The 25487-nt window shown below is 31.3% G+C and overlaps 1 protein-coding gene and 1 long non-coding RNA gene across 5 annotated transcripts; one reads left to right on the top strand and one right to left on the bottom strand.

The window, feature by feature from the left end:
* The first annotated feature begins 4931 nt into the window (after nt 1-4931).
* LOC135134841 (proton-coupled amino acid transporter-like protein CG1139) lies at nt 4932-17087 on the top strand. Of its 3 annotated transcripts, none has more exons than XM_064063690.1 (9): nt 4932-5044; nt 14043-14191; nt 14358-14453; nt 14506-14656; nt 14752-14873; nt 14930-15290; nt 15493-15671; nt 15723-15898; nt 16754-17087. In XM_064063690.1, the coding sequence occupies exons 2-9, from the start codon at nt 14145-14147 to the stop codon at nt 17005-17007; spliced, it is 1386 nt and encodes a 461-aa protein (XP_063919760.1). In that variant the 5' UTR covers nt 4932-5044; nt 14043-14144; the 3' UTR covers nt 17008-17087. The 3 variants fall into 3 exon arrangements, with proteins under 3 accessions (XP_063919760.1, XP_063919761.1, XP_063919759.1); XM_064063691.1 differs by lacking the exon at nt 4932-5044 and adding an exon at nt 9454-9556; XM_064063689.1 differs by lacking the exon at nt 4932-5044 and adding an exon at nt 13458-13715.
* A 3926-nt stretch (nt 17088-21013) lies between these two features.
* LOC135134843 (uncharacterized) lies at nt 21014-21819 on the bottom strand. Of its 2 annotated transcripts, none has more exons than XR_010281391.1 (4): nt 21666-21819; nt 21427-21606; nt 21158-21368; nt 21014-21098 (listed from the first exon to the last, which is right to left on the bottom strand). It is a non-coding gene; the product is annotated as an uncharacterized LOC135134843 (long non-coding RNA). The 2 variants fall into 2 exon arrangements; XR_010281392.1 differs by having other exon boundaries at nt 21698-21819.
* Nucleotides 21820-25487: the final 3668 nt, after the last annotated feature.

Genomic DNA, 25487 nt, shown 5'->3' with positions numbered 1-25487 from the left:
AAACCTCCATAAAGATTAAAGAAGGTTATGATGTTATAACTGTTATAAGTATTATGAATGAAAGGTATGTGGTTTAATAAACTGGAAAACGAACAGGATACAGGTGATAGTTAAACGTCACTACTTTTTATATTTTCTTGTTTACACTTTCATAGCCAATATTGCAGGGTCGCCATTTTTAATATCTCTAACACTTCCCCTCGACCCCCGGGGTTGTTCCAGCCCTAGGCGTTCCGTGAGGGAAATATGCTTCATACTTACAGAATCAAATCAAGTTTGTATCGTATGATTCAAAAGTTTTCAGATAAAAGGAAACTGTGATCAGTCCACGTAGAGCATGATCGGTAGAGAGCTAATGTTTATTGGAAAGAAATAAGATGAACTCACGTATATTAACCACAGCTTGGCTTTATCTGAAAATTTTTGGATCATACGGTACAAACAGTTGCCTGAGTGGTATGCCATGTTATTCTTACGACCCACATGTGGATAGCACCATTTCTTATGAGATTCTTGTCTGGAGTCAGCGTATTGCAGAAAATTGTTCTTCTTTCAAACAAAATGTGTCCGAATCATTGCTCATCTTCGATTTAATGATAAGTGTACATATACACTTTATAGTTTACATGTTTAATTTCTATTTACAAACGTATATGCATAAGATTATGTAATCTTAATCATGCTGGCCCTACGAAAAGTAAGGACGGTATTAAAACCGATTTCTTTAGACGAAGCAAGTCACAGCAATTTTGCTTTTTCTATTTATATATAAAATGTTAACTAATTAATCTGGAGGAGTTTATTGGAGACCATCAACAAGTAACGTTAAATTGTTAATCTCGTTCCGCTCCCAGTTATATAATAACTGCTAAAAAATAACACTGGTCAACAAAATTTAACTTTTTCTCTCTAACTTTGACATAATTTAATGTTTTCGTTTAATTTGTCTCTGTGTTTGTAACAAAGAGCATAAATCTTATAACTTAGCTCAATTAAAAAAAATATGCATATTTGATGTTAGAAACACAAAATCAGGTAAAACAATTTAATTTTTGTATCTTCAACGGCAAAAAGTGTAGTATTAACAAAAGAACAACCATAAATAAGAAAAAAACAAAGAATGTAGTTTAAAAAACGAAAAAAACAAAAGAAACAGCTAAGACCGACGTTTTTTCGGTTGCCTCCTATAGATTTCATTGGAGATCTCTCGCTTGATGGTCCCGCAGTATTCTGCGAGCATTTAGGTGTTCCATCGAGTTTGGTAACGTTTTTCTATCGACAAAATGCCCAGATGGAAGCATTCTCCATGTTGGTTACTCACGTCGTCACACTTTTTGGGGAAAAAATCAAGGTGCGAATGCATAAAATGCACTTTTAAGAATATGTTAATTTTAAATACACCTTATAGAAAGTTTCCTATTACTTAATAGTACGATTTTTGTATTTTTCAAAGGATAATATTTTAAGATTACTTTTAAATGAGAGCTCAGTTTTGGTTTAGCCCTTTATAATATCATTTAAAATTGCTAATTAAATAATAATTGACTGCTATAACAAAAGTTAGAGCTTAGCTGTTGACCAGTGTAATAAATAAAACTTAATCCATAATAATCAACAAACGTAAATCGCTTTATACAGAGTGTCTGTAAATGCTTCATACATCTAACACTCGTGAGAAGAAAAGATTATTTTAAAATATAGTATATTATATTATTAGGTTCTAAAGTGTATCTTTTTGTTATTGTAATCGAATCCGTCGGCAGACCCTCTACTTTTACGTTTTCTCGACCTTTCATGACCCCTAGGGTAAAAAGAAATAGGTCACCCGTTCCGTCTGTCTGTCCGTTTGTCTGTCTGCCATCCCGGATTTTTATTACTATTAAACAGATAATCTCCGAAAGTACTGAGCCGATTGTTGTCAAATTTTGTATTTATATTAGGAATATCATGTAGATATAATTTCGAACCATATTTTCATTAATAGGTAAGCTTGTAACTAGTTCACTAAACTACCTTTTTTTCGAAATATTTCATTTTTTAAATAGTCAGAAAGTGATAAACGAAGTGGGAGTAAACCAGGTAAACATAGGAGCCACCAAGAAAGAAGCAAACCTCTACGTATGATCCGATTATCAAAAACTCGACGCAAACAGGGTCTAGTCGCAAATACTGTGTGGATTGTTGCACCACTTGGTTGGGAATAACCAAACTAAAGTTCATTACCGTACATTTAACTAACAAATACCTTCAAAATTTGCTCTTGACATTTTACAATGATTATATCATGGAAATACCAGTCTAGTTATTCTTTCTGCGAAACTGCTAACCGAACACCAATTCAAATTCACTGCAGAAGACTTGCGACAAGAACATGTGGATCTTTGGCACTACAAAATCGAACATTCTGGGAATTTATTTCAAGAAGATTGTTTAAAACGAAGTGTAGTAATTTTTACTATTTATGAAAATGCAATTTCTTGTTGATGATGTTATAACTGCGAAGAATTCCAGCTTCAAAAGGTAAGTTGGTTAAAAACGTACATAATAACAATAACTTATTGGCACTTTATACTAGTTTTCAAAGTCAAGTCAGGTCAGGTCAGACCGTCTCTAACATTAGTTTCTTCCTATGACTTGCCTTTGCTTGCATTTACGACAGCCACAAATGATTGTGTTTACAACACGTTGAAATAAAAAGGTTTCACCTGAAAATTTTACCACGTCGTTTTTTTTTCATGTACCTATTAAAATAGAAATTTTTCGTTTTGACCCAAGAAGTACATCATAATGGATCAAAAATTCATATGCTTTTTAAGAGCAAAACAATTAAGTAAATAATAAAATTTTAGCTGCTAACACATCTGACACAAATCAGCTCTACAGAACACTATTTTTATAAAAAAAAGAGTGCAGATATACTTGCAAAAACCCAAACTGCCAAACCAGAACAACCTCAACAAAATTCCATTCGTCTCTCAAGCACAGTTGAATTACACAAATCCAGTTTCTTAGATAAATAATTATAAAATGGTATATTTCGTTGTAAGTTAAAATAAAAATGGATTGGATTATTTAACTACCGGTTAACAAACATGAAGTGCGTATGTTCGTTTACATTGAAATACTAATAACAAGAGGACTGTGTTTCCAAAATTTCAGATATAGTTCAGAAATAGTTTCAGAACTATTTTCGATTTAATGAATAAATTAAGTTGTTTCATTCAACATTAAATTGGAGATGTCGTCACAAGTTTTTGGAAGAACGAACAGATAAATAAATTGTGTGTTTAGTGATTTACTATTATGCTCACGATAACGTTAAACCGTGTGCTAAATTTTAGAGCAATTGGTTTTATAGATCGTAGGGAGAAACTGTCAAGGGGGCATTTTTTTTGCTAAAAATCTATACGAGCGTAATTCAAAGTAAAGCTCAATTAATAAATTGCAGACACATTTTTTGCACTTTGGAAATATTATTAATTTATCACAATTTTGAAATGTCGTCATTAAATTTTATTAGAGATGTACAGACAAAGTAACAGTGCAGCACCCTGTTATTTATTTTGGCAAAATTCGGAAAATATTTCAAAATTACCACAAAAAAACATATTGCATATTACCTTTCCGAATTATTAATCTCTAAGTAAATTTATGAATAATAGCAAACATAAGTCACAACAATTAAGTGAAGTTGTGGAGATTGTCCTTTAGTGAATGTTTGATAAACAGAAAGAAAGGTCGAAGATAGAATTACGGAGTTGTGGGTTATCGGTTCAATCAAATTTTTAATCTTGCATTTGCAGTTTTTTTTTTTTGAAATCGTAGAAAAAAAATGTCGAATTTATATTAGAAACTACAATACCAGTCCTCTGAAATTTAGCACATAATGTGAAGTAATCATCAACTTTATAGATCGCTAAACAAAATTTATCTGTCCATCCTCACCAGAATTTTGATGACCTTAACAATTTCTCTGTACGTGTGGTGTGTTAATCCACGTATATTTGTTACTTTAATATACATGGTTCATATTATAAAAAATAAAATTTGCGAAATCAGAGATCTGAGTAGCTTGACTTGTATGGCTCTGTTTCAGGTGCACCCAAATAATTTTAGAACAATTTTTATAACTATAAAAACCTATATTTTTACAAGCAATATTATATCCATTCGAGATTTTTCTTTCATTTACTTAATTTCATTCTACTACTTTTACATTTAAGCTAAGGACTTTATTTTTGTTAAATTATTGATTAAATACACTGCAATATATATTTTTCTTCTATGATGACTCTGTTCTGCCGCCATAGCATTCTCGGTTCCCGTTTATAAATTTGGATGCGCCAACCGCTTTAATTAACTGCCTGTGCTTTTTCATGTCAATATTTCAGTATCAGAACGTAACTTTTTTTTTAAATGTTTATTTTTTTTAATTTAAAATATGTATTTTGCGCACGGTCCAAGGCATGTTTCCGTAATATTCACATTAAAAACATGTTTTTTGTGTTTTTCTTTGAAGAGAACCAATGTAAAATTAAACAATTCATTAGAAGATTGCAATGAATAATGATCTAATCAATTCTAGCAAAAAATACACAACTGTGTAGGTCACTCGCCAAACTTCGTGAAATGATTTTTTTACTTAGTTGCGTTATCTCAAGAAAATTTTATTTTTGTGCCTCAAAATATAATTTCGTGTAAAGTGTTAATATATTATAATATAAATAACCATTTTATTTTTATGTCCCTGTAATTATTATTATGACGAAATTTAATTATTATTAAATATTGAAACATATTTTTTTTCGCTTTTTTTTTTTCAAAGCAACAAATTCCGAATAATCCATGTAAAGATATGCCATATTGTTACAGACAAATCATATTATCAGTACTCAGTAGTAATAATTTTTATTCTTTACGCACGTTGAGTGAGAGAGTGTGGTGTCCTGTCGCTTCGCATTTTTGTAGTTTACTGCCGTTCTAAAAAGTGCAATTAATATATGGTTGATGTATCTAAGTAGAGCCACATCGATTCTGCAAGCAGGTAATATTTTCTTCTTGTGGCCACAAGGTGTAAGACACATATTTGGTTGTACATAACTGTACGCTCGGAACTGAACATTCAACAGCAGTGATAAGTTATCAGTTTTTTCATAGCTGCAGTTATGGCTTATCACATCGTACTTTTTGTTCTTTTTTAATTCGGCATTTCCTTTTGTGATTCTACATACACCCTACCGAGGTCTTACCTGTCTGTGTCATAAGTAAACCACCTTCATCAACCCCAAGGTGTGAAGTTGAGTGTTCTCGTTATTTCTGTCCCTTGCCGATTTATTCAACAACAATGAACAACTGTGCGAATTGTATTGGTCCTATTAAAGGAAAAACTAACTATATTAACTGTGATGCCTGTCAAGGATTTCTGCATATGAACTGTGTAGGACTTAATAAACATGACGTTAAATGGATTAGTGCTAAATCCAAAGTTTTAAAAGTTGTTTGTAATTCTTGTCACACTAATATAAGTCAATTCAAAGATATTAAGACTCTAATAAGTAATCGCGTTTCAAGAGCAAATAACTGCTAATATTAATCAAATCAAAGAAGATCTTCAAACTCAAATCAATGAGCTGAAATCCAGCTTGCTGACTGTTCAACCCAAAGATGTGCAATTTGAAGATGTTATTCAGGAATTCACTGAGCGGCAAAAGAGAAAAGTTAATTTAATAATTTTCGGTGTTGATGAAGGACGTCAAGACTCTATCAGTGATAGCAACCTTAAGGAGCAATTAATCGTAAGACAGTCTGAGAAAGATAAGTCTTCCGTTAATAATATACTTTCCACAATTGATCCCAATTATAATAATGTAGATTTAAAGATCCAGCGCCTTGGTCGATTTGTGAAGGGCAGTCTTCGGCCCAGGCCTTTAAGAGTTACACTAAATAGCGAGTTAGACGTACTAAACTTGCTACGTAATGCTAAAGTCTTCAAGACCAACGACTGTTACAAAAATTTATCTCTCTCTTCGGACCGCACACCTCGACAAATATCTTACTACAAACAACTTAAAGAGGAGCTAGCTGTCCATACAAAAAACGGGGAAGGTAACCTAAGGATACGTACTTTATTTTAATGGTTCACCTAAGATCGTCAATTTAAACTAAACCGTTTACCCAATTATAATACTTCGATTTCTTGTATTTACCAAAATGTAATTCAACTTCTATTTATAACTATGATATTATCGCACTAAGCAAAACATAGTTGTCAAATGATATATTCCGTAGTGAGTTAATTTCAAATAATTACGTGGTTTACCGTAGCGATCGTAATTTTGAATCATTAGCTGTATCTCGGGGTGATGGAGTTCTTTCATCTATTCGTAACTCGAATGTATCGACTTCTTTAGATCTATCTATCATTACATCTACTGGCCCTACTATTGACTTAGTTGGAGCATGTATAATTAATTCTAACAACACTACACTACTTATATTTGGAATATACATTCCTCCCTCAATTTCTTTCAATGACTTTAATCTTTTTTTCGATCTTTTTTCAAACCTTTACGGTAACTGTGAAGATGATATTATAATCATTGGTGAATTCAATACACCATCACTAAATGTCAATCCATTTAATCGGTACGCCTTAAAAGTTGACACTTTTAGTAATATCCTCAACCTTACTCAACACAACAGATGTCCAAACAGTTTTGGCTCCATCCTTGATTTAGTTTATTCCAATCTTAAATGTTCTGTCGAAATTTCGCCATCTTGTATTGTTAGTGAAGATAGATACGATCCATCACTTGATATTTATTTCTTTTGAAGTTAAAACAAAGCTCTTAAATACTTTCCTCACTCTAAGATTTCGCAGTGTTTTAACTTCAGGAAAGCTAATTTTCCCCTTCTCTATCAATCTCTTTGTACAGTTAACTGTTTTTTTTTAAAAGATAAAACTGATGTTGAAAATGCTTGCGATAGTTTTTACGATGTATTGGTGAATTTATTTGGAAAATATGTTCCGCATGTGAATGTTAACGTTACCACAATTATCCACCCTGGTTCACTTCAGAAATTATCCAAGCAATTCGTAAAAAGTCCACCTATCGTACTAAATTTAAAATGTACTGATCACAATATTATCACGATTTATTTAAATTTTGGGGTTTTGTGCAACAAAGAAAAGGGACTTCTAGAATTCTTGGTATCATGCATTATAATGATCACACATTATCAACACCTGAAACTATTGTTGAAAGCTTTAATCAGTACTTTTGTAGTGTATTTATTGACTCGAATAGCACAGGTTTAAACTTTGTGTCTGTTGATTGTAATGTCAATTTCTCAATAGATATGGATCATATTTCTAGAAAAAAAATTCTGGTTACCTTAAATCATTATAAAAATTCATTTACCGCAGGAAGTAACGGCATCCCCAGCTTTTTCCTGAAAGATAAGGGCTTAGTATTAGTTGAACCGCTATTTTACATATTCAATCTTAAATCCTTAATCCTTAAAACATCATCCTTCTATCTGGAAAAAAATCCATTATCTGTCCCATATTTAAAAAAGGAGACGTTAGGCTGATTCAAAATTATCGTCCAATATCTCTTCTGTGTAACTTTGCGAAAGTATTAGAAACCATTTTATATAAACGGATATATACCTCTGTTAAGCAGTCAATTTCGCCCTTTCAGCATGGCTTTATGGGAAAAAAGTCAACAACAACTAACCTTACGTCCTTTACGCAAGATGTCTCTGAAACATTGAATGATAATGGTCAAGTTGACGTAATTTTTACTGATTTTCAGAAGGCTTTCAAATTGATCACTTCATTTTACTAAAAAAATTGCGCTTGATGGGATTTGCTAACTCTATGGTACACTTATTTTCTTCTTATTTGATTGGTCGTGAGCAGCGTGTACGTTATCAAAACCATCTGTCGAAATCATCGGTGCCAACATCTGGGGTTCCGCAAGGATCTAATTTGGGTCCGTTACTATTTTTAATATTTATTAATGATCTGCCTAATGTATTACTAAATCGAAAATTAGTATTCGCTGATGACTTAAAGATCTACGCCAAAATCACAAGCATTGATGATTGTCTTCAACTCCAAGAAGATAGCAATATATTAATTAACTAGTGCTTAAGGAATCGAGTCACTCTTAATATCCTCAAGTGTATTGTCATGTCCTTCACACGAAAATTAAAACCTAACGTCTTCACATACGCTATGGGAACTTCGGAGCTTATAAGAACAGATATCTAAAAGGATCTCGGTGTCATATACGATATGAAACTTAGGTTTGTAAACCATATACAGGATACCGTTGCCAAAGCATTCAAAACCTATGGATTCATCTATAGAAACTGCAAAGGGTTCAGGAACATTCGGTCTTTATCAACTCTATACTATTCTCTAGTTCGTTCTAGGCTGGAATATTGTTCGTGCGTATGGTCTCCGATTTACGAAATACATATTACTCATGTTGAATCTGTTCAGAGGAAATTTCTGAAGTTTTTAAGTTATATTGTTGATGGGACATATCCCCCATCATGCCTTGTTATTTCAAAGATATAGTTCACATCACTCAAAACCCGTAGAATATCATGCGGCACTTTGTTTTTATGGAAACTTTTGAACAATCGTGTAGACTGCACATCGCTCTAGAAAAGATCAACTTTTTAGTCCCCAGAACTCATCATGCTCATCAAGTTTTTACATTTTATCCACAATCCTGGAGAACAAATATTTTATGCAAGTCACCATTGAATGCAATAATTTCAATAAGATTCCAAGCAACTGCGACACGACGAAATTAGACACCACATCATAGTTTATTTGGACAATGGAGGTTAACTTAATTTATGTTTGTTAATTTTTTTTCTCTTCTTTTTATTTTAATTTTAAGTCATTTCGACGAATCATTTAACTAGCATGAATAATGTAGGTATATTTTCTGTAATTGGGTATAAGGCCTGTAGAAAATAAAGGTTTATTTATTTATTTATTTATTTAAAATAAACCAGTGTTTCATATTTTAAATTATTTTTAGATAGATTAGCATAAAACTTATTATTTTAAATTTTCATAAGTACCTAGTTGCAACTTCAAACATTTTTTTATATTTGCGTTGAATAACGTTATCTAATTTTAATGTAGTAATTGTATCGATTCAGCTTCAGTTGAATCAGATTCATGATCATGCACATAAGTCTCTGTAAATTTGCCAGTTTCTGTGGTATCCTAAGAACTCAAATTTAATTCAGCTTATCAACGAATATATTTTTTTAATTCACCCAGCAAATACAACAAATCAAAAATATGTACATGTTGACGCACAACGTGACGTTAAATCATGTTAAGCACCCAATCGTACAGCTTACGTAGTCGACTCGCCGCGACGTCGCAACCCTAGGTTATGGATTTTAAAAATGGCGACGACGCTTGAACAGTTATTTCTGGAGGTGTGTCGTTTTGATTTAGACGCGCATGTTATGAGAACAGGCGTGCTTCCGTCTGTTACTATGTTAACTATTGTTGTTGGTAAGTGTTCACTAATGCCACTACCAAAAGTGTGTAGAAAAGCGTTGACATTAATTAACAGATCGCAGAAACCCCCTTAAAGAGAAATTAGAGTAATTAGAACTCCCTAAAACCCATATGTCAGCATGCATTGCCCTTTCCACATACGCTTACGTAACGAATTATTGTAACAATTCTTTGAGAACCATGTGACGCAAAAGCACGTTTCCCTTGACGTAAACGGTCGACGACCCTGTAGGGTAAATCGATTATTATCCAATTGCATGATTTAATGTGATAGAAGAGTTGACTCATGCTGTCTTAATTTTTAATGTAAAAATGTGCCACATGCCAAATCAATACGTAACGATAATCACTTACATGTAATAAATTTTTATTAGTGTAAATGATAGCAGTACTGTGGAATATTTAATAATTAGCTATTTTTTACAGTACAATTTAAACTGATAAAGAATGTGGTAATGAATTACAGTGTTATGAAACTACATTTGAATGTTGGCAAAACATTTGAGATAATGTATTCTTGTAAACTTCAGACACAATATAATTTAAGAATGTGTGCAATTAATCCCCCCCATTCGCAACGTGATATTGGTCAAGTCAGCTAATTTTGCTTATTTCTTGTTATTCACGACAGAAAAACATATCTTACATATAGAAATACACTCGTTCGGTTAGACTCGTTTGTTATTTATCAATTTTTTATTTTGATGTTATATAAAAACAAGTTTTGAAAAAATAAATGTATAGTTATTAATTGTTTTAGGCCTTTTTCATTCAAGATACTCAGTTATTTCATATCGGCTTACTTAATTATTATTATTATTATTATTATTACTTTTATACATATTTACTTTGACTTGCAATTGGTTATTACACGCATTCCTGTGATGTTTTTCATAACCAAAGTGGTTAATTTTAGTTGATTTATAACCGCTCAGTATTTATAAAGTTTGAAATTCACTATTTTTGAATAGTGTGTACTTATGTATGTAATTTTAAATTACTATGTGGCGAGAGATTTAGCTTCGCTCTTTGTAGATGCTTAACAAGAAACAATTAGTTTTATGGGATCACTGAAAATGACTCTAGAAAAGAATTTTTCTCACTTTTCACAAAATAAATGTCAACAATGTAGAAAATAAATACCGAGAGAGCGATAAAAACATTATCGAAGACAGCTATGGATTTTTAAAAGTTTATCTTTGATCGTTGCATTTTCAACTGAAACTTTCAAATTGACGGTACCTAATCTCACAAGACAAAAATGTTATGAAAGACAAATCCATGGCTAGCTTTGATCGTATTTTTATTGCTCTCTCGGTATTTCTTTTCTTAATAGCTGTTTATATCGTATGATCAAGAAATTTTAGATAAAGGGATGAGAGCACTTAGGACATGACAAATAAAAAGCTAATGTTTATTGGTAAAAAAATTACAGCCTTCCTTTATGTAAAATTTTCTTGTTCATGTGGTATTACTCTTCTTATTTAGAACATGAACTGCTTTTTGACTACAAATTTCGTTACTTTTGACACATTCAAAATTATATCAATAACTTATAACTTATAACTTAGAATTGTGTGCATAAATTTGTAAAATACTGTAAAAAAAAACTGTAAAAAAAAAACTTCTTTCAAACTTTTTCAGAAGACATATTTTTTGTGTATTTATTTTTAAATAACTCACCAGCAGCTCTATATGTACACATTTAACTAAGTAATCATTAAAAAGTCTAAATAGGAAATATATTACCTGCGTGATCAGTACGCTATCGAAAATATCAAGGCTGAGAATTTCGGCCACTGTAATTCACTTGTTTATTTCAAAATGTAGAAAAAAAATAGACACTAGGAAAATAAAGTTTTTGCTGTATGGATAGTACCTACTTATTTCGTGGGGGAACATACCGTCTTAAAAATCGGAAAATCGTCTTTCAAATCCTCTTTCATTAAAATAAAAATATGATTTCTTGTTAGGTACATATGGGTAAATGCCTATATTAAATAATAAGTAAAGTCTTATTATTTATACATCGTTTATAAAGACAATCTGTAAAATTAATGTTTCATTTTTTTTAATTGCCTATTAGTACGTTATTTTATCAAGTTATTCGCCTATCAATTGAACAGTATTCTCATAACTATTTAACAAATGAAAACGAGTGTTTAAAATTGTTACAAGTATTTTTAAGTGCAATAAAAATAACGTATTTACGTAATGTACCGTTTAAATTGTTGTGATTTAGTGAAAAATTGTTAATTTAGAACCAACAGAAAAAAGAAAGAAAGTTATGTACTTACGTAACAGAACGTTTACTAAAATAATTCTCAGTCGATTTTATAGGCAACTTTATTTCAGCTTTCAGTGAGTTGCTTGTTATCTGGTTTGCAAATTTAATAAGATTCAAGACAAAAATACTGTTCAAAGTTTATTTAAAATATGATAATGAAAAAATTAAGTTTTGCCTAACTAAAGAAACACCAAGAATTGTAAGCATCAAATTGTCATTTTAGTGTTTTTTATTGCATTTTCTTGCATCATTTCTGAATGGACTTATTCAGCAAAAAAAAAAATAATAATAATATTTACATCTTTATGAAAACTGTGGAATCTATTATTTTGTGTTGTTAGCAGCCAGTGATGAGAACACGCTGATTCTGAAATCTAAAAACAGATCATTATCTTATTTTTTAATTTGGTGTATATGAAAGAACCCAAAAGGTTTTGAAAAATATAAAAATCTACTTACAAAAAGGTAATATTATTGAGATTATTGAAAATTTTGAAATTCAAATAAACTGATCACTTCATTCTTTTTTGATATGCAAAAATTTGATTAGATACGTACACGAACACCTAACTTTTTTTTCCTGGCGGTCAGTGATTGATTTCTGTTTCATGATGACAACCATTGCTAAACCATTACCTACACGTTTGAATCAAAAAGACAATGACGTAATTTTGATATTGATCTGTTTATTTGGATAAGTGCAGAGAGTTTCATTGGAGCTGGAAGTTCCTCAACAAATTAACTTCAAATGAAGATAAATAATTCATCAAAAATAGAACAAGGTTAAATTGTTTTCGAATGCTGATAATTAAAGGGGTTATGCAATGCGCACAGTTTCTGTATAAGTAAACATTAGGGTAAAATCTTTGACGTAAACATGTCAAAATAACGAGAGCAAAGTCTAGCGTAAAGTTAGCCGTGAAGCAGAATAAAAATTTCAAAAATATTCGATGAACTTTACCTTCATAGTGTTGGCAATTGGTTCGAAATTTTCTAGGAAATAAATTTTCCACTACAAACGTCAGTCATTTTTAATATAACATATGAATTCATACGCAGCTGTGTGTGAGTTGAGTCTTAATTTTTCAATTACTTCATTTGTAACAATAGGACAATCTAGTACTGTTTTTTTTAATTTGCGTATTTTACAAGTTCACAGCTAGTATTATTTTCCAATAAATAAATATAAATTAATTATTATTAACTATGAATTATAATCTAAGTATTTAGATTCTCATCATATATTTGAGATATGTACTGCATGTCTTAATGCTTTTAGTACTTCTTGAAATAGTATCAATAAAATCTGCAACTAAAATTTGCAACCTTTTGGCAACTGATCGTGCAGCCAGCAAACAAAGTCCTTGGAAATAAATGTCCTTGACCTTTGCAGCAGGTGGCTAATTTCCTATAATAAGCCGTAGTTTCAAAAAAGATTTTCCGTTACCAACAGCTTTTACTTATTTTAAAATTTACGAATTCATCAACAATTTTATCAATGTATAAATTTTATCATGAAGTTCTTTGACCTAAAAAATCCAAATACAGCGTAGGAGTTGAATTCGAAATAGAAGTGCATAAAAAAAATAAGATCAAACACCAAAATGCATCGGGCAGTAAGTTCGCAATGAAGCAGTGACAAAATCCAGTCATGAATAAGGAGAGACGACAAAACTTTTTAATTAAAACAATTTGGCTGGGCATACAGTCCGAATCGTATCGGTTAACGCGGCATCGGTCAGTCTTTCGGAGGGTCGCGATACGTTAACATTCTCTCTACATCTTGGATTAATAATAATAATAATAATAATAATATATAAGAGCGATATTGAATAAGGTAGCAGTGTTATCATTATTGGCTGTTAGGTAAGTTTATCTTAATATTTAATAATAATTTATCTGAAACTATCTGGTAATATAGAAAATTATTATTATTCACTGCTAGCTTTTACATTAAATAATATTTCTTAATACAACTAAAACAAAATTTCCTCGTTAATGCCTTCAGCTATAAATAAATCTACAATTAAATGATCATATATCATGAAAATTGAACAAGTAGTGTCACAGTTTTATTAATTTTAATTCCCCTGTGTGTAGGAACAACTTCCTAATTATTCAATTTATGATGTTAACGTTTGAAATCTGTGGAATTTATCTTAAACGCTCTTTGAAATTATTATTCTTTTTTAGATCTTTTCCTGCGAAAATGGTGATAGTTTAAACGCCACTAAGTCCATCAAGCACTATACTGTTAAATAAATTGGATACTCATTTATAAACGTTAAGTGAAAAATGGCAAATGAATCAGTGAAATTAAAACCATTAAGTCCCAGTAATAAGTAAGTAGTAGTTAAGAGTTATACAATATTACTGATTTTTGAATATATATATTAAAAAAAAAGCTGTTGAAATGTATGTATACGGATTAACAATGCTTTTGTGTGAAATTGTGTCACGTGCGACTAAAAATACTAGGCGCTTCAAAAGGTGAACGTTTTTTTGTAGATATACGGATGGCGAAACAGGAGGAAATGGAAATTCGCCAGGTTCAAACGAAGATTACGATCCCCATCTCCACAGAGAGGTGGAAAATCCCACCACGTATGTTTATTATTATTTACTTGCCTAGCATAATTAATTTATAAACTTTCAGTAATGTTGAAACTCTCATACACTTGCTCAAGGGTTGTTTAGGCACTGGAATTTTGGCCATGCCTGAAGCTTTTAAGAATTCAGGGATCTTCAACGGTTTAGTTTCTACCGTGATTATTGGTGTTCTCTGTACATATTGCCTACACGTTCTAGTAAGGTTAAAATGTTAAATATAATACACTACTGTAACAATTAATGTTCATGTGTTATCTGTTGCTTTTTCATTGTTGCAATATTATTTTTGTAGGTTCAAGCTCAATACGTATTATGCAAACGATTGAAAGTTCCAATACTCAGCTATCCAGAATCGATGAAGTTAGCGCTAGAGTCAGGTCCGCTGTGCCTTAGGCCTTTTGCTAAATACTCACCGTAAGAACTTAACTACTTAGTAGATAACGCTGAAATTAGAAGGATGTGGTTTCCAGGCTATTAGTGGATTTTTTCTTGATTGCATACCAGCTAGGAATATGCTGTGTATACATAGTTTTTGTTGGAGTTAACATTAAAGCTGTAGGTGATCAACACACGAGTGAACCACTAAGACTAGAGTACTACATATTAGCTGCGTTCATCCCATTCGTTCTCATAAACTGCGTACGTAATCTGAAACTCTTAGCTCCTTTTTCAACTCTAGCGAATATTATCACATTTGCTTCCTTTGGTGTAGTGTGTTATTATGTTTTCCAAAACCTGCCGGATATTGATGACAGACCAGCCTTTGGAAGATTATATACGTATCCACTCTTTTTTGGAACCACATTGTTCGCTTTAGAAGCTGTTGGAGTGGTTAGTATGCTAATTCTAATATTTCTTTAGTTTAGTTGGACAAGCATTAATAAAATTACTAATATATACACTTATATACAGCTTTTATCACTTACATACAACTTTTATCACTTATTTGGTCCTAAATGTGCGAGTTTATTTTTTACTATTTTTATTGCTTTGTAAACAATGGCAGGACAATTTTTCTTAATTTATTTTACAGGTAATTGCTTTAGAAAACAACATGAAGACACCTAAAAGTTTTGGAGGTTATTTTGGAGTACTGAATGTTGGCATGGCATTTGTGGTTGTTCTTTACGTTGGAATGGGATTCATTGGATACTGGAAATATGGTGAAGCAGTGGAACCTAGCATTACTTTAAATTTTCCAGGAAATGAAGCGTAAGGATTTCGCCAACATTTTGAATTAAACTTTCACCAATAGTTTTACAGTTTGGCCCAAGCTATATTAATATTGTACTCAATTGCAATTTTCATATCGTATGGGCTTCAAGGATATGTTCCTGTGGCAATCGTATGGAATACATATATGCTAAAGCGATTAGAAGGAAGCAATCGTCTTCTTCTATGGGAATATATTTTACGTCTAGTATGCGTAATCCTCACATGTAAGTATAGACTTCGGTAATGATGTAGTTTTGAATTACTTACATACACGGTATCAGCTAAGCTTTTTTGCTATTTAGAGCGCACTGGGAAAATTTTAACGACGTGCAAAATTTTTAGTAGACTTTTTTTATAACTTCAGTGTTATCACATAAAAATGTCTTAAACTTTGATTCATTTTCATCAGTAATGCTGATGAGTAAATAAAATATAATTTAAATATATTTTCCAAATCAAAGTAACAAATATTTTTCAAAATATATCACATATATATATGTAAATATGAATATCTGTAAATTTGAAGTTGGGATACCAGAATAGGATCATTTTCACAATGGTCCTAAATTTGATCTAAATATATTGTTTTTTTTTTATAAAACTAGCCCTATTTCTATTGTCGAGACGAATAACGCCAAACGTTACATATTATACTCCTATTATATTATACTCTATTATATTAGATAAAATCGCATACTATGAAGTTAAAAATTGTTTAAAACTAGTGCAAAATTCATTATCGACAATGTTTTTCAAAATATTTAATCGCTTCTAAACTCTTTTAAACTTTTTTGTAGTTATGAAAACACTAAGTAACTCAATGTTTGTGAACTTATATTTTGACACAGATGTGGGTTCGCAACAGTTAATTGCCTACACTTGATTTGTCAAGATTTTGAAGCTCTAACATTTAAGTGTCAAATCAGAACGATATATATAAGTAATGTGTACTTTCGGTACTTTTTTCACAACGTCAAAACGCCATTGTACCAAACATTCTATGTTTGTTTGTGCTCGAAAATATTTTTTTAACTAGGATACCTCTTGTCAGTTTTTGCACTAAATAATTATTTTTGCAGTCATTTTAGCTTTAACAATTCCCATGCTTGGCCTCTTCATTTCTCTGTTTGGAGCTTTCTGTCTGTCTGCGTTGGGTTTGGCTTTTCCAGCCATCATGGAAATCTGCGTGAATTGGCCGGATAATCTTGGACGATTCCAGTGGATTTTAATCAAGGATGTATTGTTAATCATTTTCGGTGTTGTGGGACTCCTGGCTGGAAGTTACAGTTGCATAAGCGAGATGGTAATCAAATTTCAAGAAGGAGCAACGTAGAAGAACGAAACATAAATGTAGTTAATTCTAAGTACATTGTAACGTAAAGGAGTGTGAAAATATTAATATGTGAAATTTGATTTTTATTATTATTTATTTTAATGTTTTAAAACAGCTACATCTTCGTTTACAGCTGGACAAATTATTCAATATTTATGAACATATCAAATAAGTATGAGAATGAACTGTCTGTAAACACTTCAGTTATGTTAATATTTTAATTATATGCGTAGTTATTGATATTTTGTTAGCGTAGTGACTAAAAATATGAAACCAATAACAAAATCATATTTTTAGTTTCTATACTTCTGCATCAACAAGATAACTTGAATCTTTACTTGAAATCATCACGATGGATTTTATTTAATTACTATAGTAAGATTATGTGGCTTGTTTGTATGTCGTGTATCAGCGATGAAACATAACTTGAAGGTTTAATATACCATCATGTATTCGAATAAAGTAGGTACATCGTGAACAGTAGTTTACAGTCTAGGAAAAAACTAGAGATTTTTTCTGTGACTTTAACCATTGAGATGTACTTACAGTGATCCATATTTTATCCATTTTTTGTGGCAGATACAAACCTAACACAGGTTTTCAACAAAAAAATATCTGAAAAAAAAAACAAAAATTGAATTTATTTATAGGCGACTTACTTTTTGTAAGACACACGTAAACATTTCTAGGCAAACATGTTATTGTATTTATGCCAATATTAATAATATTAATTACACTTTGTTAAAATTGCTAGACAATTAATTTATTTTTGTCAGAAATATAAATCATAAAACAAAACAAAAATTAAAACAGACTAATGCAACGAGTAAACACGTTATTAAGGATTGCATGATTTATCAAGAAAAATACTCGTAATCTTCAGAAACGTCACCAAGAACATAATTATTGTCTTACTGTTAAAAAAATTTATAAGTATTTCAATATGAAGTCATAACTGGATTGAAGAGATCAATTATTGTTAAACAATATTTATGTATAGTACAAAGGGTGGATGTAATAACAGTTTTTTTTTTCTTAATAAAAATGTTTCTATCAAAATTAGTACCAAGATGACAATTAGGTTTTTAGTAACAGTTTGTGGCTAAGGGTAAGGCTATTATATTACAAAATGAAATATGTATGTATATACAGTGGCGGCTAAATCGTTTCAGACATTATTTTTCTATCATTTCAAAAATTTTAATGTAGTCTAGGCCTTACTGTCACTTTAAAGTTTAAACTTAAAAGATTTGTCCCTTGCATGAAGTGTTAGCATACATACTTGCAGTGTCAAAAAAGACAAAACAAAAATATAGGGCTACAAAACTTAAAGATGTTTCACACTGTGTGACAGTAGAAAGACATTGATGTTCAATATTTTCTAGCCACGACTATACATACATATTTTATTTTTTTGTTTAAATAATACAATCCGCAAGGAGATATAAAACTAACTGATTCTCGGCTAAAACATAAAAATAGCTGCTTACAATTGGTCACCGAAACCGGATAAAATTCAAAATTCATCGTGTTATGAAATATAAATATCCTGATAAAATAAGTTTTTACACTAGATATTTTGAGAAAATTGTAGCATCTTATTTTATGTGAGTTTCTTTTACGAACGTTTATGTTTTGTAAGTATATTACAGCTATCATTTCTAGTTTTGCTACAATTATAGACTGAAAAGCATAACGAAGCACTCAGACATCAAATACGTGTTTTTGAGTGATATTTTTGCTGTTGTTATAATACTTATAACTTTTGTTGCCGTTAATACGTATAGTATGTAAGATTCGTATATTATGTACCTATAATTATTACGAATTTTTCCGTTGTATTTTTAAACATAACACCATATACACATGTCTAATCGTGAAGCAGTTTGTAGTCATTTAGTTGAACAGTTTAAAACAGTTTCAATAGTCTATTCGTCCGTGTTCCGTCCTTTATCATTGACCGCATAAAGGTTCACTAATATCATTATTTTTAAAATAAAAAATATACATCTCAAGCTTATTATTGGAGTAGAAATCCACGTAAAAATATGAGAATTCTGCACAATGTTTTCCAAAATCTTAAAAACACTTATTTATACCTCCTTTACCAATAATACGTAGTTTAGACCTGCAGAATTTCATTGTATGTGTCTATATGACGTTGCAACACGTTAGAGGTTAGAACTACATATACTCGTATAATATTATTTTATTAACAATTTTTACATTGTATTTTAGTTCCCATATTAACAGCCAATTCTGGAGCATCTGAAAAACAAGTGCATATTTGTCTGTGGAAACAATAGCAACAGTTGAATTTATTGAATTTTGAGTGATTAAATAGGACTGTTTATTAAACTCGACTTTAAAAATATTGAAGTAGCACCTCATGACACTCTATGCGTAATACTAATAATTCAAAAATTAGAAAATCAGAAATGCACTAAAAACTGTGTCAAGTTATATTTTGACGCAGTTTTTCAAGCGCGGAGTACCTATGCAGGGTGATTTTTTAACCTGAAACTTTCAAATATCTCGAAAAATAAGCATTCTCAATGTCGTAATCAAAATTTAGCCATGCTGAGGGAGAAATACATTAGTGCTAAAATTAGCCCCGTTTCCCCTCTCCTTGTAGGTAGGGCAAGGGTTAACTTCGAAATCTTAAAATTAAATAGGAACTCCTATTTTTTATTGCAGAATCAGAGTCTACAACTAAAAGTATGTATGATTTGTCTGAAACTTTTTTTTAGATTTGTCTTACTAAGTTTCATAATCATCTTTCAATTATTAAAGTAAGTGCTCAAAATGATGGCCTTCGAATTCAATACATGTTTAATGTACACTGAGAAATGTGTCTGCTTGAATTTCGACACAAACATTTCTGATTCGCTCAATCATATTCTCATGGGTTGTTGGTTCTTGTTTGTAAACTCTAGCTTTAAGATAGCCCCACAAAAAGAAATCTGGCGAACTAAGATCTGGTAATCTGGCAGGCCAGTTTATCGGACCAGCTCTACCGATCCAGTGACCATTGAAATCATGATCAAGTATTTCACGTGCTACCATTGAATAGTGTTCTGGACAATTATCATATTGAAACCACTTGTTCTGTCGCACTTCTAATCGGTCGGCACCTTCAAGTGGCCCTCAATAATAATGTGGCGACTTATTTGTGATTATCTATAATGAAAACGTGGTATTTTTTACTGCAAACGTATTGTAGAATTCTATGCATAGATTTTCAATAGGAGAAATCGAAAAAAATTAATTTCGTTTATTATAGCGTCATCTGTCATAAATCTTAAAAAAGTTTTAAACAGACCGTACGTACTTTTAGCCGCAGAATCCGATTCTGCAATAAAAATTCGCGGTTCCTATTTAAGATTTTAAAGTTACCCCCCGCCCCAACTACAAGGGGGACTAGTTTTTTGCACCAAAGTATTTCCCCTATAGAATGATTAAATTTTGAAACTTTGAAAGTTTCAGGTTAAAAAAATCACCCTGTCTGAATCTCTAACATTTATTATGAAAAGAAAAAATATTTGTCCTGGATTTAAGATCACTTGTTTCTGTTTGTTGCATTTTTGAGTGACTGTTATTACTTATTAAGTTTAATGTTTGTTTACCGTGTTTATTTTTCCGTTATAACGACGATAATAACACACTCGTCGTGCCAATAAATTTTATATATTGATTTCGTCTTCAGCCATTCGTTTCTGAGGTTCCATACCATTCAATTTTAAATACTTATGATCTATAAATATTATGGCGTGTGTTTCAAGTCTTATTTATTCAACACAGGACATACCGCTTATTAGCCATTCTTGATCATAAACCATGTAATCAAGAAATATCTTTTTTAAGCAAGTAAAGAGCAGATCTAATACAGTTTGCTTTGTCAAAATTCCAATTTCTGTTGACGGTCCCTCTATTTTCTTTTATTATTATTTTTCTTCTGCTTTGTTTCGTTCTTCATTTTTTTCTTGAGTCTCTTTTACTTCGCAAGCATAAATTGCCTTGTTCTTCTTTATCTGTCTTCTCAAATCTATTGATTACGATTTCAAGTATGCCAGTTCTAGGATGCAATGCTTCTAGAATATAACTTTTATTTGAAAAATCTAAACTTGTATAGATTCCGTTTTTTACTCACACGTTCCGCATCAGGTAGTGTTCCCTCTCAGTGAAAGATCCCAAAATCTTCAAAAAACTTTGTCATTGAACGTCTTTCTCAAACTCTGTTCACATAATGTAAATAGAATTCTTCTGTTCCATCTCGGTTTCAAATAGAATTCGTATAGAATTTTCTTCGAATGTCGTCAAATAGAGTAACATCCGTTAACTTCAGCTGATCCTTTTCTCACCTTAAACCAGAATTGTAAGACAACTTAATTAACGTCTTACCCACAATTCTTCACTCACGTTGAATTTCTTCCACTTCTTTTATTCTTCTGCAACCTTTCTAATCCATGACATCATTAATACGTCGTTTCTGATCCCACGTTTTCCAGTCCCACTAGTACGTTAGATTCTATTTCTGATACTGTGTTACTATTAATAAAGGTTTTTGGCATGGGTCCTATTCAATTATGGCTGAAATTTCTAAAATTTTGACAACTTTTATCATAACACCGCTACTTATAGTTTATTATAGTTCTAACCATGTAATTAATACTTTGCTACAACTACATACTTGTTCGACTTCCACGACGACTCTTCTTAGCCACAAATCCACTAATCTTTTTTCGAATAGTTAGTTGCTTTTCTATATTCCACCATGTCGGAATTTGTGCAATTCTTTGTGCAATTCAGCTTTTTCCAACACACCCCCTGCATCAACATAGTCGGAACAGATAATACTTATTTAAAGGTGAGTTTTACTTAGCAATGATATGATGCTGTACATCCAGTCAAAAAATATTCTCCAGGGACTTTAACAAAAAAAAAAAATTGAATTCATAAGTTTTGTAAATCTGTAGAAAATTGATCAATGACTATAAACATTTTTAATAATGTCGGAATGGCTTAAAAGGGCTGCTGTTCTCAACTTATATACGTAAATTCATAGGCATTTAATTTTAAGAAATGTTACTGTTGAAACTGTTGAAATGATTCTGAAAAAAGCTTTATTTGTACAATTTAATATATAAACGTTTAGAAATGGATGGTCAATTGATCAGATATAATAATGGTATAAAATGTGTCTATTCTGTTAATTAAAATGAAACATTTTAGTTAGTATCATCATGATTTTTTACTGTTAATATCTTGGTAGAAATAGTAGTTCTGTGTACACGATCTTGATGTATTTACACCTTGCTCATGTTGCTGCTATCACCTTCAGACATGTAAAAAGCATTTTGTAATTTAAATGTAAGCGTATACATATATTTTATTTATTATTAAAAGTTTACTCTTAAGAAAATTAACCAAGATGTATTTTATATGACTGACAGAAAAAGTGACATATTTTGTAGAATGTTATACTTAGCAAATACCAATGATTCTGTATTAGTATATAGGTATGTATCTACATATAGACAATATGTATATATTTTTATAGAAATTAATGATCTCAATTTTTAATTATTTTTAGTAGAACGATAATCAATAATCGTATTAAGTAACTATGTTAGTATATTATCTTTAAACTAAAATCAGCAAGCTCATATTAGACGGTGCCTATTTTCAACGTTGGCCATAGGAATTTATATCCCAAATACTTTGGGTCGTATTAATGAATTTTCTAGCAGGGACTTTCAAGTGAAATTTGACAAGTATTTCATAAAACAATCTGAGTTCATTTTATTACACAGAACAAACTAATTACGAAATTACAACAAAAATAAATTCATTCAGTCCAGGATCGCGCGACCAAATATGCAGTTTTACCTAGTTTTTATTTGCATGGAGTAAACTAAAGTTTGTTATAATTCCATAATTATTTTGTTCAGTGCGATAAAATTAACTGAAATTGATTTATAAAATACTAGTCTAATGTTTTACAAAATTTTACTTCAAAATACCTGCTAGAAAACTCATTAACACGAGCCAAAGTCTTTATGACCAGTGTTAAAAAAGAGGAACCGTATAAATTCAGATATTTAAAATACATCTTCGACAGCATGAGTGTTGTTGACAAAACAATATATTAAAAGAAAAAAGACTAAGTAAAGAATAAAAACATTTGTAGTATTGTTGATATTTAAGTTTCGTAATAAAATGCTTTTATGCTTATATGTGAACTTTTTATTTTATCAATTTCTTAAAGCCCTTGTTATTAGCAATACTTTATCTATATTCTATATCGAACTTTGCTGGCCAAATACTGTGTTCCCATTTATCTCCATCTGTATATTCGGAAGAAATCATGGAAGCAATTGTTTAAAGTTTTGGAGAATTTGTTTATTTGTCTGTTGACCGCCTCCAAGAATCTGAAGTTATCTCCTTCTTAGACTATTGACAATTAAATTTCACTTTGTATCACATAAAAAATTAAAAAAGACATGTTTTCTTGTACCATGCTTCAAAGTAGAACCCTTTTTGCCTTTTTCGGGACCACCGAAGTATGCCATTTAGATCAATTTAATTTACGAATTTTTCTTCTTAGCCTTGAAAACAACAAACTGTTATTACTTATTAATATCTTTATTTCTTTACCGACTAATAACCATACCTTCTTTTTGTGAGACAAGCGAGTAAGGCTTTTCGCTGCACTTCGCCAGCGCCAGATTCAGATTTGGAGCAAGGTGTAATTATAGCACTTTGTTGGAACCAAAATGACCGATAAAATTAGCATGAACGGAGATAATCCAAATAAGGATCAAGCCGTCGTTTAAGAATGTTTCATACCGTCATACTTTGCAATCAGTACTAAGGATATTAAAATTCGTAAATTACTGATCTCCTCACGCAGAATAATATTATCAAATATATGTCCCTGTATTCGCCATTCATGTCTTATAATCTCCTGTTATCGAAATTTAAAATTCTTGTTATTTGTCTTTACAGATTTCTAAATGGTGATCCTGACGAATTTATGTCCAGACTTTTGTAATGCATAATTTTGAAAATTACAAAGATCCACTTGTGTGTTGTGGTGATTTTAATTTTTATTTCAAGGAAAAGAAAAGACACTATGAAGAAGTTCGCAATATTATAAATAGTTTTGGCTTAAAGCAGTCTATTTTTGAATATACAAGAGTAAAAGGAAACAGCAAATATATTGTTACGAAATCAACCCATACGCCGCCCCGGTACGACGCCTATGGGTTCTAGTATATACGGCGACGATGACTCATTGTCAGTGACGGCGTGCGGAGAAGAACCTGGCAGCGGATGTCTCGACGGGTGTTCGAGCATAAAAGTCTAGAAGCGGTGACATAGGGTTTCGAGAAGGACCGCGTGCTGTTTAAATGGAAACCACCGTCGCGAGCAGTTAACAAGTCGAGTCCAACGAGCGTCGAGAAAACCCAGTGAATATTGCGCCAGAATTATTTTGTACATAATCGCTCTGTAATTAGTCGTATAAATCCAAGTCATTAAGGAATAAATTGTTGAGTTTAACCCACGCCGATTTTTAAACACCCGTTCAACGTTACAATATTCTTGAATATGAATGAAAATTTAGACACTGCGGTCGTATACACATTTATCTCAGAGGATCCTGCCCAAATAGTTTCGTACATAAATGCACAATATACCAAAAGCAATGACTATGTCTATAAGCGTGAATTTTCCCAAGTTAATTTAAAAATTTTCACTGATATGTTACTCTCAATAAACTAGAGTACTTACCATAGTAATGGGCTAATGGGTAAGTTTTCCAACAATTTTACTTTGTTTTATAACACATCATTTCTAGATATTTTCAATTATATCTATCCTGTTAAGCGTAAGCTAGTAACAAAAAGCATATGTTCAAAATTATGGATGACCCCTGAACTTTATGAGGAAGCCATAAACTCAGGGATCTTGATAAACGTTGGAAAGAAACGGGCAATATTGTTGCTCGGGAACAATTCGAACTACGAAAGCAAAATTATAATGTTGCAATTAATCTAGCAAAACGAAATTTTAATGGCAGTAGACTCATAAATGCTCCAAATAAATCATATCTTGCATGGAAAATTTTACATGAGGAAACTAACATAAGTAAAATTAAAACATGTAGCAAAAACCTTAAGGATATTGACGGCATAAAACTGAAGGATCCTGTAAGTACTGCAAATGTTTTTAATAACTTCTTTTTCAAAACAGTTGAAGATCTGATAAATTTATCCTCGGTTAATATTGCTAAACCGGTTAAGAATATTCCGTTAAGTGTAAGTAAGAATTATGTTTTTAATGCCGGTTAATGATGATCAGATGTATGATATCATTGATATCATAAGGTCTGTATGTAAAAAAAACTCAGCAGGTAGTGAAGGTGTACCATATTACTCGTTGTTGAGTAAAGTAGCGCATGTATTAGCCAAACCACG

This window comes from Zophobas morio, unplaced genomic scaffold, assembly GCF_036711695.1.
Source record: "Zophobas morio isolate AGI-343-1 ecotype UQ-CSIRO unplaced genomic scaffold, CSIRO_AGI_Zmor_V1 ptg000024l, whole genome shotgun sequence".
Taxonomy (NCBI): domain Eukaryota; kingdom Metazoa; phylum Arthropoda; class Insecta; order Coleoptera; family Tenebrionidae; genus Zophobas; species Zophobas morio.
The sequence above is the reverse complement of the archived record's forward strand: the minus strand, read 5'-3'. Positions and strand labels throughout refer to the sequence as shown.

Bases quoted from the DNA above. Each gene is read 5' to 3' on its own strand.
- LOC135134841 (XM_064063690.1), top strand. From the start codon at position 14,145: ATGGCAAATGAATCAGTGAAATTAAAACCATTAAGTCCCAGTAATAA. The intron at 14,454-14,505 runs GTATGTTTATTA...ATAAACTTTCAG, and splicing joins GAGGTGGAAAATCCCACCAC to TAATGTTGAAACTCTCATAC. The intron at 15,899-16,753 runs GTAAGTATAGAC...TTATTTTTGCAG, and splicing joins AGTATGCGTAATCCTCACAT to TCATTTTAGCTTTAACAATT.